The following is a 13,709-nucleotide window of genomic DNA, read 5'->3' on the forward strand; positions in this document are numbered from 1 at the left end:
GGCGCCTTTCTAAGCATCCTTCCAAATAAATGCTACGCTATTCAGCGAACAAGAACTGATGTGAGCCCTGCACGCGCGTCGCGATTCGCCTAGGCGAAAAATGAAAAGTTGTGACTTGAGGGTTAAAAATAAAAAAAACGCAGGAGACCGTTTTTACCACGTTCTCGACCCCCACCCCTACACCCTCACCTCCTCCGTCCGCCCTGGGCTTTCGTTTGCCATCAACTCCTCTTCCTCTTGTCCTCATTCGACGTTGGTCATCTGCACTCGATAGAGCTATCGTCCTTCGAGGGTTCATCTTTTCTTTTTCTTTTTCTTTTTTCTTTTTCTTTTTCCTGTCCGTTGTCCATCCTCCATTCCCGAGTGCTCTTACATCTGCCGCACAAGGGGACCTGTTCATCATCTCACGCCTCATCTTGTCTCCTCAATAACCGTGCCGGTCCTGTTTCCCGCCTCTGCCGCTGGCCTGTATCCACTTCTATAGCATTAAAACACGATGGAGCCGAGTTTCTGGAACAAGCTGAGAAAGTCACTGACGACCGCACCCAAGACACAGCCGAGCAGTGCTGTGCAGCTGACACGCTTCAACAAGTGCTGGACCACTATTCAGGTACGCGGCAGGGGAACCATTTGCAGTTATACCTTGCTCGTTACCAGTTCCAGAGTGCGATCGATGACTTAACTTGCCTCTAATGCCCGCATCCTCTTTTGCCGCAACCGTTATATTTTTTATTCTGCAGAATGGGTTCTCGACACCAGAGAAACGCAGCCTTTATGTCCAACAGACCGAGATCCCAGCCCGGCTCAAGAACATGGTGGATCTCCTTGTGGACGAAGAGTCACGTCTGGATGATGATGCTGCAGGAACAACGGGAGTGTGCATGGAGTATCTCCTCAAACACAATATCCTGGCCAAGCTGGTCAACATGGCGGAGGGCGATCAACCCAAGGGTATCATGGGCGAGACCATTCGAACGATTGCGGCCATGATCAACCTCCTTGATGATCGCTTCCTTGTCCACAATGCCGTCCACAAACCGACCGTCAAACTGCTGCGAACATGCGCCTCTGGTACAGAACTTCAGGGTGAGAGCTATCACGAGGACCTTGTGGATCTGATGTACATTGTCTGCTCAAAGATCCACGGATATCCAGAGCTGCTCAACATCTTTTTCCACGACAAGCAATGGTTGACGGTGCCGCAGAGGGTGGCCGCGAAGAGGATCCAAAAGAATCTGCAGACCATGGAGATGTTGAAGAATCTGAGGGCTTCGACCAGCGAGAATGCAGCCGAGAAGGAATCGCCATCGCAACCACTGGATGGATCGCAAGCGGCTCTGGATTCGACCGAGCAAGAAGAACCGGCCTCTGAACAAACCTCTGTCGCCGACGGCCAGGGCACCCAACAAACTACGCCAGCACCGAAAAGCGACTACGAATTCTTGCTGTTCACCTATCTCTCGAAATTCGTGCACCGCGAGGGCAAGACGGGTGATTTTGCAAGGACAGGATTGCTCTTCCTTATGGAGCTGGCTACTGGTTCTCTGGGGGAGTACATCATCGAGTCAGATTTCACTTCCTTCCTGAGCGCAGGTGTCGGTGCGTCGTATTCTCAGCTTCCGCGTAAACTGCTCGTTCGAGGCGGACCGAACACGATCAACAGCATGGTCGGAACACTGAATGATCGCGCGCCACCAACAGAGTCAACCCCATCGAGGCGCGCCAACATCGAATTGTCTACCTCGACTGATTTTCAATCGCGACTGGATGCATTTTTGAAGCTCCTCGAATTCTGTCAGGACATCATGATGCGATGCCCCAACAGCGAAATCGTCGACTCGCTTCTCAACACATTCAAGACAGTGTTTCTCGAGAATATCCTGTTCCCGTCCATCATGGAGTGCTCCGACACCGATGGCAGCTCGGTCGCCGTTATCAGCTACATTGATCTGATTCTTCAAGTATTGGAGCATGAGGCATTGGTGGACTTGGTCCTTGGGTTCTTAATGTCCTCTGAGGATGACAATAGAGCCACAGGTGCATCACAGGACACGGATGATGCCTTTGCAGAGATTCAGAATCCACAAACGACTTCATCCTACTTCACGGCGAGTGGACGCTTTACGCTCAAGGACTTGATCCTCTCCCGGCTCAAGTCTCGATCTCAGCCGACTGTAATTGCGACCCTGAAGCTGTTGAACACACTCATCACCCGCCATTGTAAATACTCGCTCAAGCTGCTTAGCATCCAGCCAGACATCAAGGCGACATCATTCCGGGACATGCCAGGCCAATCCAACGGAGGAGATGGGGACTTGCCCCTCGTCAGCCATCATGTGCATGAGCTGGATCTCTTTTACGCCCTCATCTCGACTATCAACCCTCACAACACTGCAGAAATCTTTTGTCACGGCTACGAGTCCTATCTCCGGGATGCCGAGGGTGCAGTGGAGACCCATCAATGTTATTTGAGGAGCAAGGAGATCGATGGCAGTCAGGCAACCCCAGGCCAACTCTCGGCGCTCGAGCGCAAGAAACAGCGTCGTCGTAGCATGAAGTATGGACAAAAGATGGACCTCCCGGACGATCTCTCCGGAGATGCCTTTCTTCGAGAGCAGGAAAAGAACACGGAAGCCATGGCAGCTCTCAGCTGCTGCGACAAGCCTCGCTCGCACCCTGTGCCTTTGCATCGTCTGCTTCCTTCTGATCCGCTGCTCCAGATCCTGCTGGGTACTTTGTCGCACTTTTTTGCCCACAGCGTTGAACTTAACTTGGCGCTGACTGGAGTCATCACCTCTCTGGCTGTCTGCCCCTATCGCTCGTTGGAGGGTTGGCTCCTGTTCAAGAGTACAGACATCAGGAATCCAGGCGAGGATGGGCCTGTCGAAGCGGCAGTTGGTGCCCAAGTCAATCCTCAGGCAGACGTTCGATTCGAACTCGGTGACTCTGAAGACGAAGACACGCTGCCATCATACCTGTCTCGAGGCACCAATGCCAAGGCAAGCAAATCTGCCTCTGCCTCACAGGCCTCAGTTGCCATCTCTGATGAGGCCACTGGAGCCACCTCGTTCAAGTCGTTCCCTCCATTCTTCACCATGCTCAGGACGCTGACGCAGCAAGTCGACTACTACCGCAGCGAAATCGACGGGTTTGATGAGTACCTCGCGGATCGACGACGCATCCTCCTTGTCGCAACAGAGCTCAACAGCGCTATTCACACTCCAGGATTGTCAAGCCAGCATCGCTCTCAGCAGTACCCACAACAATACTACCAGCAACAGCATCAGTATCCCAGCAGCGCGTTTGGATCTAACGAGTCCTTTGCCAATCAGCAGATTGCAAGTGAGATTCGCTCGGGACATGGCACCCCGACATCAATGGCGGGTTCTTCTATGAGCCACGGTGGACCTATTAACCCGCAATTTTCAGGCACATCCCAACGAATCAATACAAAAAATCTGGCGCCGGAGGGAGCGCAATCCGCTTCTTCACACACGATCAGCTCGCCCAAAGCAAGGAAGAGCAGCGCACCATCCAGCTTGATGTCGTCGCCATCCAACATGCCATTCCTGGATGCCTCGGGTTATAGGCGACCTACAAGTAAGCCCGGCAGTAGCAGCAGCAGTATCAACAGCGGCAGTCTCCCCGGAGGCGCGGATTCAGATATGCAGAGTATGCATAGCGCAACCACCATGCCGAGCTCGGTCCAGTCTTCAAGGACAGCTGTTTCAGCTTCAGCATCATCATATTCCTCATCTATGCACTCTAACTCTGTGGGATCAAGACCGCCCATGGCTTCTGGAATGGCAGGAGCCGCTGCATCGGTGGCGGGCGCTCAGTCGTCGTCGTGGGGATCGTTTACCGCCAAATCCCAGCCGGTCCCGAACCCAGTGCTTGTCAGGACCATGGAGACGATGATGATTAAGCCCTTGTTTCCAGACGGTTTCGTGAACGATTCGGATAGCGAGGCAGAGAACGAGGCTGCAGAGCACTCGGATTTGAGCGAGGATGAGGGTGCAGAGGGCGAAGGTGCAGAGGGGGCGGAGGATACACCAAAGAAGTCCAAGCGGGCGGGTCAGAGAACACGCGAGGCCTCCACGAGCTCCTCAAACGAGACCTCAGAGACACCATCACAACAACATGGAACTCATCGCGAAAAGATGGTTACGTTGGGTCAATTGTTGACGAACGTTGTGATTTTGGAGGAGGTCGTTAAGGAGGTGGTGGCAGTCGCGCAGGTGCGTCGGGGCCTGGGTGTGGACAAGGTGCGGTTTTTGTAAAATGTTGACCCATTTTTTTTTTTTCTTTTTTTTTTTTCTTTGTTGACTACGCGACGCAATGTTACAGCAATAAACATAAAGAGCACCTTTATTACTTCTTCTTGTTGGTGACATTGAATTTGAAGTAGACAACATCGCCATCCTCAACAACGTAGTCCTTGCCCTTGGAGTAGTATTTGCCAGCGGCCTTGACAGCCGCCTCAGATCCAAGCTCTTTCAGGTCTTCCATTTTCATGACCTAGATTACAAAGTCAAACATGTTATTACAAGTGCCAGAACAGGGTTCATGAGTTTTCAGCTCATATCTACATACCTCGGCCATGATAAATCCGCGCTCGAAATCGCTGTGGATAACACCGGCAGCCTGCGGTGCCAGAGTATTCTTCCTCGTGGTCCAGGATCGAACTTCCCCTGGTCCCGCCGTGAAGAACTGCTGTAAGCTCAAGGCCTCACGTCCCCTAATGATGACTTCTGGTAATGCGGACGTAATTGTGGAGCCAACCTGTTGTGAGGCATCGTCCAGCACTGTCTGCTTATCCTCTGGTGAGTCATTGAATAATGAAAGCTGGTTCTCAAACGACCCCGAGAAGGGGATCAACAAGTCGCCGGGATGATGCTTATCGATCCAGTCCTGAATCTTCTGGATGACTGGATTCGGGGCCTTGGAGAGATGCAAATAGTCGTGTTCACTGATATTGACGAGGTAGATCATTGGTTTTGCAGTCAGGAGGTATTGCTGATTGATGACCTCGATCTCCTTGTTGGTCCAGCCGCCCGTCCGGATATCGTTGCCCTGTTCTACCCATGCCAGACATTTCTCTATGGCCGCAAAGTCTTCCTTTTTTTTCTTCTCTGCAGGAGTACCGCCAGTTCCAGAACCTAACCGGGTCGCTACGGCTTTGTGTTCCTGATGGATCTTTTGCAACCAGTCGATGTCGCGGAGGAGGAGTTCATAGTGGATGGTTTCGAGGTCGCGGACAGGGTCGACGGAGCCGTCGACATGCATGACGCCGGGGTCATCGAAGCCGCGGCAGAGATGGAAGAGGGCATCAACGGATCGGACGTGGGAAAGAAAGGCGTTGCCGAGCCCCTCACCCTGAGCAGCCCCACGGACCAAACCAGCGATATCGATGACGGTCAAGTAAGCTGGGGTTTCTTTTTGGGGTTGGTATTGTTGGACGAGCCAGGAGAAGCGATCATCCGGGACGATGACACGGGCTTCGGAAGGGTCGATCGTACAGAAAGGGAAGTTTTCGGCGGGGACGGAGGAGTTGGTCAGGGCATTGAAGAACGTGGATTTTCTATGAGTCAAAGCGGACAGATTTTGATCGTTATAGTAGTGAACGCTTTATCGAGGCTAGAATTGTATGGAAAGGACAAATTCTTACCCAACATTGGGCACACCGAGAATGCCGACTATGACAGTGAACAAGAAAGATCGATCCATGTCAGTTGATGAGCGGCAGTTGTCGTTATAGAACAATACTCTACCCCCTGTTCAGTGCTTCCCACATGTTCTTACTCTTCAGGTTGTTCGATGGTCTCCCCAGTAGAGCCTTCTCCTCCACAGGGACCGTCCCCTTCTTGGAGGCGGGCCTTGCATAGCAAACAGTGCTTGTCGTTGAGAAGAAGAGCCGTTGCGACGATCGTAATTGTCCAGATATAAAATCAGAGTTGTGTCCCAGGCGAGCACAGAGCGGCCTTATCCTGATTCCCAAGACAGACCGTACGCTGAAAGTTGCCATTTCAGTTTTTGTGTTGATGGAAATGGATGTGGAGCTGTACAAGGATCGAGCACGGAACTGCCGAAGATAAATAGCCGTCTCGACGCCACCAACTTTAATTCCAGGGCAGTGGACAGAGTCCATTTTTTTTTTTTGAGACACGCTGTGCAAAAGCTGTGCCTGAAATTTCTATTTTTATTATTATTTGCAAAGGCCTCTTGCTTTCGTCGCGATTCAAATACGGAAATCAGGTTCCAATTTCTCATGGTGATCGTGGTTGATGGTCCGCTTGCCTTCCAGACGACCCTTCCTGCACAATCCCCGTACAATCAGATCCCAAGCATTGTGGTCCAGCAGCGCCTGACGACCGTGATTCCAAACCGCCTGCCGCTTACGCTCATACTCCTCCTTGGAGATGGACCGCAAGATCACATCCATCCTGTGCGCGTCATTGCGATGGATCCGAACAATGAAGCTGTCCCAGTCCAGATCGTCCTCAAATGGTTCAATGATGCCATCAGCTATCACAACAGGAACAACACCAAAAGCAATATATTCCCAGATGCGCGTCGTGTCAACGGCCCAACCACGGGGTGCAAACCCATACTTCGCCCTCGCCAGCAATCCTGAGTACTCTTCCACACCCCAGCCGCCCGCGATCTTGTAGTCTGGTTGATGATCAAGACCATTGAACAAGATCGAATGAAGTCCTTCAGAGTAATCATCTTCGGGCTTGACGTCCTGGTACTGTCCACCAAAGAGCACAAAGATGTCACGTTCTCCTTCCGTGGGCTGACCATCCGCTCTAAGATAATCCGTTGGGTTGATCTTTGCCGAATTGGCTGGCAGTTTGGCAGCGGGGATAACAATGTCGCCGTATCGTCTGGACCGTCCCTCAACTGAGAACAGGACTCTCTTGTCTCCGACGGTTGTCAAGAAGGTGGCATTATGCATGCGCTCCCTGGAATTGTAGTAGAGAGAAGCTCTATCCATGGGGTGGGTCATGATGTGGTCCTTGCCCGAGGAACGCCTCCAGTACGGGTAATCATGTTGGATGTGATTCATCATTGGCTCTGCGTACTTCTTGTCCACGTCACAGTCGCCCTTGTTGCCCAGGGAAAACCAGCAGTGGGAGAGATATTTGGCCCCCAAAAAAGGAATATAGAAGAAATCGGCCTCTTCTGGGTCCTCAGTAACGTAGTTCTTGAATATTGAAGAGGTCTTGTCCCGAAGCTGATCAAGCAGAATCTGATCGGCGTTATAATTAGTGCCGTCAGAGGGAGTGTCCGATACGTGAAAGTCGCCCATTTTAGGGTCATCAGGGTAGACGAAGATCTTTGGCATGCAGAGGGGACTGTGAATATTCGGGGGCCATTGGTGAATGTCCGCTTGCTGAGGTAGAGGACTGAGAATGATGGGCCTATATCGTGTTGGGTTCCTTTCAACTGTTGATATCGACAGATCCTGTGCTTCTTGAAGGATCGTCTTCTCTAATGTGAACTCAGGGTCTAATCCAGACGCAGTAAAGAAGACAACGATTAATCAACTGTTACATCCTCATTACTTTTCTTGTTTATATCTATGAGAACAACTTTTGACCATGATTCGAAGGCTTAATTGCTTCTAGACATTGTTACTTGCCAACTGATGAGATGATGTAGGACATCATTAGGAACAGTGACCAGATCATGAGCGTAGCTGGAACAAGATATAGATACTAGTAACAAGAAAATGCTTTCAGGGACAATTAGTCGATACGGCATTGAGTACATGCTTAAGGATATCGAGCGGAACAGATCCGGTAGCGGTGCTTTTAGGGTTTTACCCTCCGAGTCCTCCAGTAGCTCTTGAACAAGGCCGCCCAGGGCGAAGGCGTCCGTCCGTAGAGGTGGTTATGGTTATAATTATTCATCTGGTGTAGGAAGGGTGAAGCGGATTTACACCATGAGGTGAGGATTGTGTAGGATGATGTGGACGTTGGACCTGGGCGAGGATGGAGTGATGATGAAGAAAGATCAGTCCTCGATTTTTTGACTGTTTGCGCCTTGTACCACCGTGCGATTTGACGATTTCGACTGTTCCAACACCAGACACAGGAAGGTAACTAACTCTGATGCCAAGGGTGGTTCTGAGGTGGATTTGGCCAAAGAAAAGGCCCAGCTTCGACGCCCACACGGTCTGCCAGCCGTGTGCTCCAGCAATTCTGCTGTTATTATCCAAGGCATTTAGCCGTTATGTTCTCCGTATAGACGGACCTGACCGACTCAGGTTTTTTCAAGGATACCTATTGCTCGGCCTATTTGAGAAGACACCACCAACATGGCTCCTGAATGGCCGTGAAAGCGCTGACTTCTAGACCTGATTCCCACTTCAGTGTTGTCCTCGTTAAATAGGCTGTTGACTTCTTCCCCACTTACCCAGAAGATCTCAATCCAGGCGCTTACCTAGAGGATCTTAGGCCAGGACACTCAGCCCTCCTCGTCACCTATCGTGCACATACTAACCCCGCGATATTGAAATCGCATGGCGAGTAATTGAACGCGGGCCATTGCTGGATGGCATAGCATCGGTACGCGTTTGTTAGCACACAATAAACGATACGGACATAATTAGTAAACATGCCTTTTAGCGCTTATGTCTCCCTCGGCTGTGACCCTTTCATCCGTGTACCTGTTACCCTCTCAATGTGCATATTTGTTTTTCACACGCCTGATTTGTCGAGAAGCGACTCCAAAACCAGGGCGATCAAGGCATCAGGTAACGAAGCGTTGCTGTGCTCATATAGATTTTCAGTAGGATCCAAAGTATGACTAGGAAAGGATGTCCTCAATAACCGTAGTCAAAACGTATGGCTCTGCTCCCTCTGCAACTTGATATTTTCTTATGCTTTGCTTGAGCATGCCTGCGGACAAAAATACTACTGATTCATATCGCTTCGGTCATTCATGGCTTGTCTTGCACATAATGCTGAAAATTAGTTAAGCGCTATTCCCTAGATTTGGCTCCCGCTGCCCTTGCGTTTCAAGATAACAAGTAAGCTTCTTACTTCTTAGCATCACAAGGGCTCTTCACCCGTTCCCACGTAGTCCTGCCGGGTGTACGCACAAATAAGGAGGCCTATTCATGTTCACCTCTCTCATACAACCCTTTAATAAACCCGCCACCGGTATTCAGGCACCGTGCCCTAACAACCTCGGAACCTGCAACACCGGCAACGCCCTGCAATACTTAGAATAGAGAACTGTATAACGGGCAAACAATCCACTGCTCCTTTAAAGAAGAGAGAAGTATGAACGCGGGAGCAGCATGGGAGCAGCATGAGAGCCCTCACTTGCGCTTGCCTCCCTCTTTCTCATGCATGCATCGACCATGGATATGATATACGTACATCTATTTTTTCTTCCATCTGACTCCCCCATCCTACCCTAGACTATGGTGCAAGATGGGCCGTGGGGCGGAGGCGCTCCCCCCCTCTGTCTTCTTTTTTCCTTCCTTTCCTCTCTTCGCCCCACATTGTCCTCCCTCCTTCTCCTTCTCTTCCGCTCTTTTCATTCTTTACCTCCCCTCGCCTGATCCACCGCCTCCACAATTAAACACAGCACTGCTCTGAACACGCTCCAACACTCCTCTCCAACCGTCCTCCTTCCTTCCTCCCCCACATATCTTCGAGCTACTTTGAAACCTGAGCTCTTGAGCCATGACAGGTTTCGCCAACCCTAACCGTAATTCAGAATCTCTTCAACGCGATACCTGGATGGACTCCCGTCGCCCGCAATTGCAGCTGCATCAGGGGTTTTCCCCACATCCACCAGTCCAAGACCAACTCTATCTGGCACAGCGTTCACCTCTAGAGGATGACCAACACAGACCTATAGAATTCTATGAACAAAATGTCAAGCTCCAGCTGTTGAAACACTCGAGTGTTCTTACCGAGATGCAGCTCGTCGCCCAGAAACGGATTCGTATGCAACAGCGACCATCATCAAGTTCGTCCCTGGGGCAGGTCGGTGCTACAGCACCGTGCCTGTTTGTGATCCTGCCTAAAGTTACTCCAAAAACAATGCAGACGATGGACCAACCGCACGACTCCCAAGGACACCAACAATATCCAATGTACCACACCCCATATCAACAGCAGCAAGAGGTCTCTCAAGAAGAGTTTTGTTTGCATTTCTTGTGCGACTACAGTGAACACGAGCACACCTCAACCCAGGATCAACATGGCCAAGAGGGGGCGCAAGAACAGCGACAGCATACAGTCGATGAGTCGACGGACGACGTGCCCGTCGACACAGGGATGTCAGAACACTTTGCAGAATCATCGTCCGCTTTTCCGCCATCCACAACAACAGCACCAGCAAAAATAACATCGCCATTCCCAACGCCTCGGTTGCATATCTGTAACCCAGACCATGGGTATGCGCTGAGGAGCACCGAGGATTTTTGTCAGGCCCACAAGATGTGTTTGCTCAGTCTGCTGTGTGCTCTACAGTCAACTCTATTCCAGGAACAAGATCGTGAGCATGACCAGGATCAGCAGCAGGAGGAAGGGCCGCAGGAGACGCTTGTAGAAGGACCTGGTTACGAGAGTCATGGAAACGCCAAGAATGGGGGGGATGTGGAACTGGACGAGAGCAGCATTGCGTCGCCAATTTTCTCCATACCACAATTCCCTCGCTCAACCTCATCGCTCTCGTCCCTCCCCTTCCTTTCATCCCACTCGACCCCACAGCTGATGCAAAGGAGAGTTGACATTGCTATCCGGTATCTGTTGGGGTACTTTAGTATGTCCGATTTAGAGTCCATCCTGCAGTCGCCCTCAAACGCTGACAAACAGGACTATGGTGACACATTCATGCCGGACTTACAAGTCGAGGATTTCGCGGCTTCGGATATGGGGCGAGTCACAAAGACAATGACGGCAGATGGTAGGATCCTGGGTTCCTTGATCCAATACAATACCAGAACCACAGCATCGTCTCTCACCAAGCACGACACTACGGCCACAGCCAGCACAACTACTGCTACTAAATCTGCGTCATCGTCATCAACAGGAATAGTCCATTGGCTCTGCCCTCACCACAAACAGCTCTGTTGCAAGGCACAAGCCAGGGAAAAACTAAAGGCTGTGATCCACAAGAATGAGGGCTCATGTGTGGAGCAGGAGCAAAGCGCTGAGATTTTTTTCCGCACACGAGAACGAGCAGTCGAATTCTATGAGTTGCTGCGGGAATATCGATGTGTAATCAATCTGAAGATCCATCTTGGGTGGCACGATCTCAACGAGGACGACCTGTGGGAATTAGGCGAGGTAGTGAACGAGGCGAATATTGGGAGCTTGACGCTGGATTGCTGCTGTGAGGCGAAGGACCACGGCGCTTGTACTGAAAGACTGGAAACGGAGGAGCATCGGCATCCGCAACGGACACAGATGAGCTTCAAGCCCTTATTTGGGATGCTATTCAGTCCTAGTTTGGTATCATTCACACTGGAAAACTTTTCAGGATCACTGCCACAGCTACTCCCGTCCAACTTCAGCGCCTCACTGGACACATTCTCGCTGCAGGCATTCCGCCAGTCAACAGAGCTAGTCCTTCCTTCAACCAACAATCTTCGAACCTTGATCCTAAACCACTGTGGACCAGACACAACAGCGCAGAATCTGGCAGAACTAATCCGTCATTCCCCTCGCCTTACAGAGATCCAGATGGACGTCGACAAAATCGAAAATTCACTTACGACGATCGGAGAGGCCACGAATCAACTGGACAAGATCACCTTTCTCAAGCTGAGCGAGTCTCCATGGGACTGTGTAGAGTTGTCGTGCGGGAAAGCTCAAGCAAGCGCATCGGATCTGCAAACGAATCGTCCACAACAGACCATCATCCAGGGCATCACCCGTCGGACAAGACATCCCCCAACCCATGCCCTGCAAACCTGCGGTGTCCTTGAGAAATTGACAACGTGCTGCTTCCTGGAGCTATGGGAGAAGCACCAGACCGCATTGGCAACTCTCATCGCTTGGAACCCAAGGCTGACGAGCTTGGAGCTCATGTGCGAGACGGGGTCGATGGACCGACTGTGGCGGTTTGTGATGAGCCACTACCATCACGCTCAGCAAGTTCAGCTTCAGGAACACCAACTCTCGCAGCTGGACATTCGGGAGGCTCCCATACCACCTACACCCACTGCAACACTCACTGCGGACGACGTCTCGTCCATCCTGTCCTTGACTGCAGCAACACCGATAACTACATCAAGCTCCTTACGGCTCCGGCTAAACGACAAGACCTGCAGTCTCATAACTCTAGCACCTACAATGAACGTCCTAGTCCTTCAAGGGTACACGGAAAAACATCGGTTGTTGCTGCAATCGCTACAAGACATTACGTACGCACTCTGTATCGGCACCAGTTTTGATTCCGCGGAGCAGCTAGCCTTACTGTTGTCTCATCTCGAAAACGATGGCCCCAGCGGGTTCACGAGCCTCACCTGGTCGTACTCGCCGCAACAACAGGACGACCCAAACTTTTTGGAACAGCTACGGGCGTTGTTCACTAGAAGCCACTTTACAAGGCTTGCAATCCGAGTTTATGCACCACTGTTCACTATTCGGGGGCTGATCCGAGTGTGGAACTGGGTCGTCGAGGCAGCCTGGTTGAGTGAGGGGGAACACGGGCGATGGATTCAGTCCTGTTTGGAGCACGAGCGAGGCGAAAAAGCAAATGCTTCGTTTGTGAAGGATGATGCTGTAAGCTACCATGGTATGCGCGAGATCAAGATCGCGAAGAAGATTCTGGAGAAAAGCGCCAGCAATAACTCCTTCGGGCTTTTGGACGCGGCGGCAGCGGAGGCAGCGGTAGCGATGAGGCGACAGCTCCCGGGCTATGGATTGATGCAGAACTATACATTGCCGCTGGACGAAGAACGAGAACTAACACTGTCATCCTCGCACTTCATCTTTTCCTCCATGGCCACGCCCGTCGTCCCAGGAACAAACACAGCCTTGGCTTATTCCTTGAGACTGTCGGCCAAATCTTGGCCATAGAGAAATAGAGGAGAAAGTGGTAGATCTTGTCTTGATAAATAAAATGTCCGAAGGAAATATCTCCTCGACGTGATGCTAGCTAGGAATTCTACTTGGCAACCTGAGTTGTCAGTCATATTTGGCAACTCCTGCAGAAAATCCATGTAAATGCTTGATGTATTTGCCTCTCGGTAAACAAGTTACATGGATTTCCTGGGGGAATTGACCTGCATGCCGGCGCGGCAAATGGAAGCCCGGTGCATAAAAAGATATCCGAAAACCCGGATTTGAACCAGGGACCTAGAGATGACAGACAAACTACAGTCTCCCGCTCTACCAACTGAGCTATTTTCGGCTAACAGGTTGAATATTCGCTGCTTCAGGAACTACTTATATTTATTTATTTAACATTCTTTAACTGCAATGCATTCTCTATTTGCATGATTTCTCCCTATATGCACGTTTTCCCTACATGCACACCCCTAACACCAACGTAGTGTTGGTGATTTCTCTGATTTGAAAGGGAGACGGTTACTTGCAGCGGAGATCCAGGAAGGTAGGCGGACCGCGGATTATAGGGTGCTGCAGCATTGTTTGGGGCGAGGGAAGTTGGACATAATGGAGAGTTATTCGGTTTAAAAACAACTTTATTAACATTGGATCTGGATTAGGAGACGT

The 13,709-nt window shown here is 50.9% G+C and overlaps 4 protein-coding genes and 1 non-coding gene across 5 annotated transcripts; 2 read left to right on the forward strand and 3 right to left on the reverse strand.

The window, feature by feature from the left end:
- The first annotated feature begins 245 nt into the window (after positions 1-245).
- Positions 246-4,312, forward strand: BC939DRAFT_464811 (Retinoic acid induced 16-like protein-domain-containing protein). The gene is made up of 2 exons (XM_051557424.1): positions 246-610; positions 741-4,312. The coding sequence occupies exons 1-2, from the start codon at positions 497-499 to the stop codon at positions 4,278-4,280; spliced, it is 3,654 nt and encodes a 1,217-aa protein (XP_051407875.1). The 5' UTR covers positions 246-496; the 3' UTR covers positions 4,281-4,312.
- Positions 4,313-4,344: 32 nt separating this feature from the next.
- BC939DRAFT_464812 (cytoplasmic protein) lies at positions 4,345-6,056 on the reverse strand. The gene is made up of 4 exons (XM_051557425.1): positions 5,803-6,056; positions 5,669-5,696; positions 4,594-5,581; positions 4,345-4,518 (listed from the first exon to the last, which is right to left on the reverse strand). Exons 1-4 carry the CDS (start codon positions 6,023-6,025, stop codon positions 4,372-4,374), a joined length of 1,386 nt encoding a protein of 461 aa, XP_051407876.1. The 5' UTR covers positions 6,026-6,056; the 3' UTR covers positions 4,345-4,371.
- Positions 6,057-6,182: 126 nt separating this feature from the next.
- On the reverse strand, positions 6,183-8,138 carry BC939DRAFT_464815 (exostosin family-domain-containing protein). Its single transcript, XM_051557426.1, has 3 exons — positions 7,830-8,138; positions 7,646-7,738; positions 6,183-7,512 (listed from the first exon to the last, which is right to left on the reverse strand). Exons 2-3 carry the CDS (start codon positions 7,692-7,694, stop codon positions 6,239-6,241), a joined length of 1,323 nt encoding a protein of 440 aa, XP_051407877.1. The 5' UTR covers positions 7,695-7,738; positions 7,830-8,138; the 3' UTR covers positions 6,183-6,238.
- A 1,321-nt stretch (positions 8,139-9,459) lies between these two features.
- On the forward strand, positions 9,460-13,103 carry BC939DRAFT_464817 (uncharacterized protein). The gene has a single exon (XM_051557427.1). It carries the CDS (start codon positions 9,702-9,704, stop codon positions 13,050-13,052), a length of 3,351 nt encoding a protein of 1,116 aa, XP_051407878.1. The 5' UTR covers positions 9,460-9,701; the 3' UTR covers positions 13,053-13,103.
- Positions 13,104-13,303: 200 nt separating this feature from the next.
- BC939DRAFT_t160 lies at positions 13,304-13,386 on the reverse strand. The gene has a single exon. It is a non-coding gene; the product is annotated as a tRNA-Tyr (tRNA).
- Between the last annotated feature and the right edge of the window lie 323 nt (positions 13,387-13,709).

Source organism: Gamsiella multidivaricata (genome assembly GCF_025024155.1).
Source record: "Gamsiella multidivaricata strain RSA 2152 chromosome Unknown BC939scaffold_85, whole genome shotgun sequence".
Classification (NCBI taxonomy): domain Eukaryota; kingdom Fungi; phylum Mortierellomycota; class Mortierellomycetes; order Mortierellales; family Mortierellaceae; genus Gamsiella; species Gamsiella multidivaricata.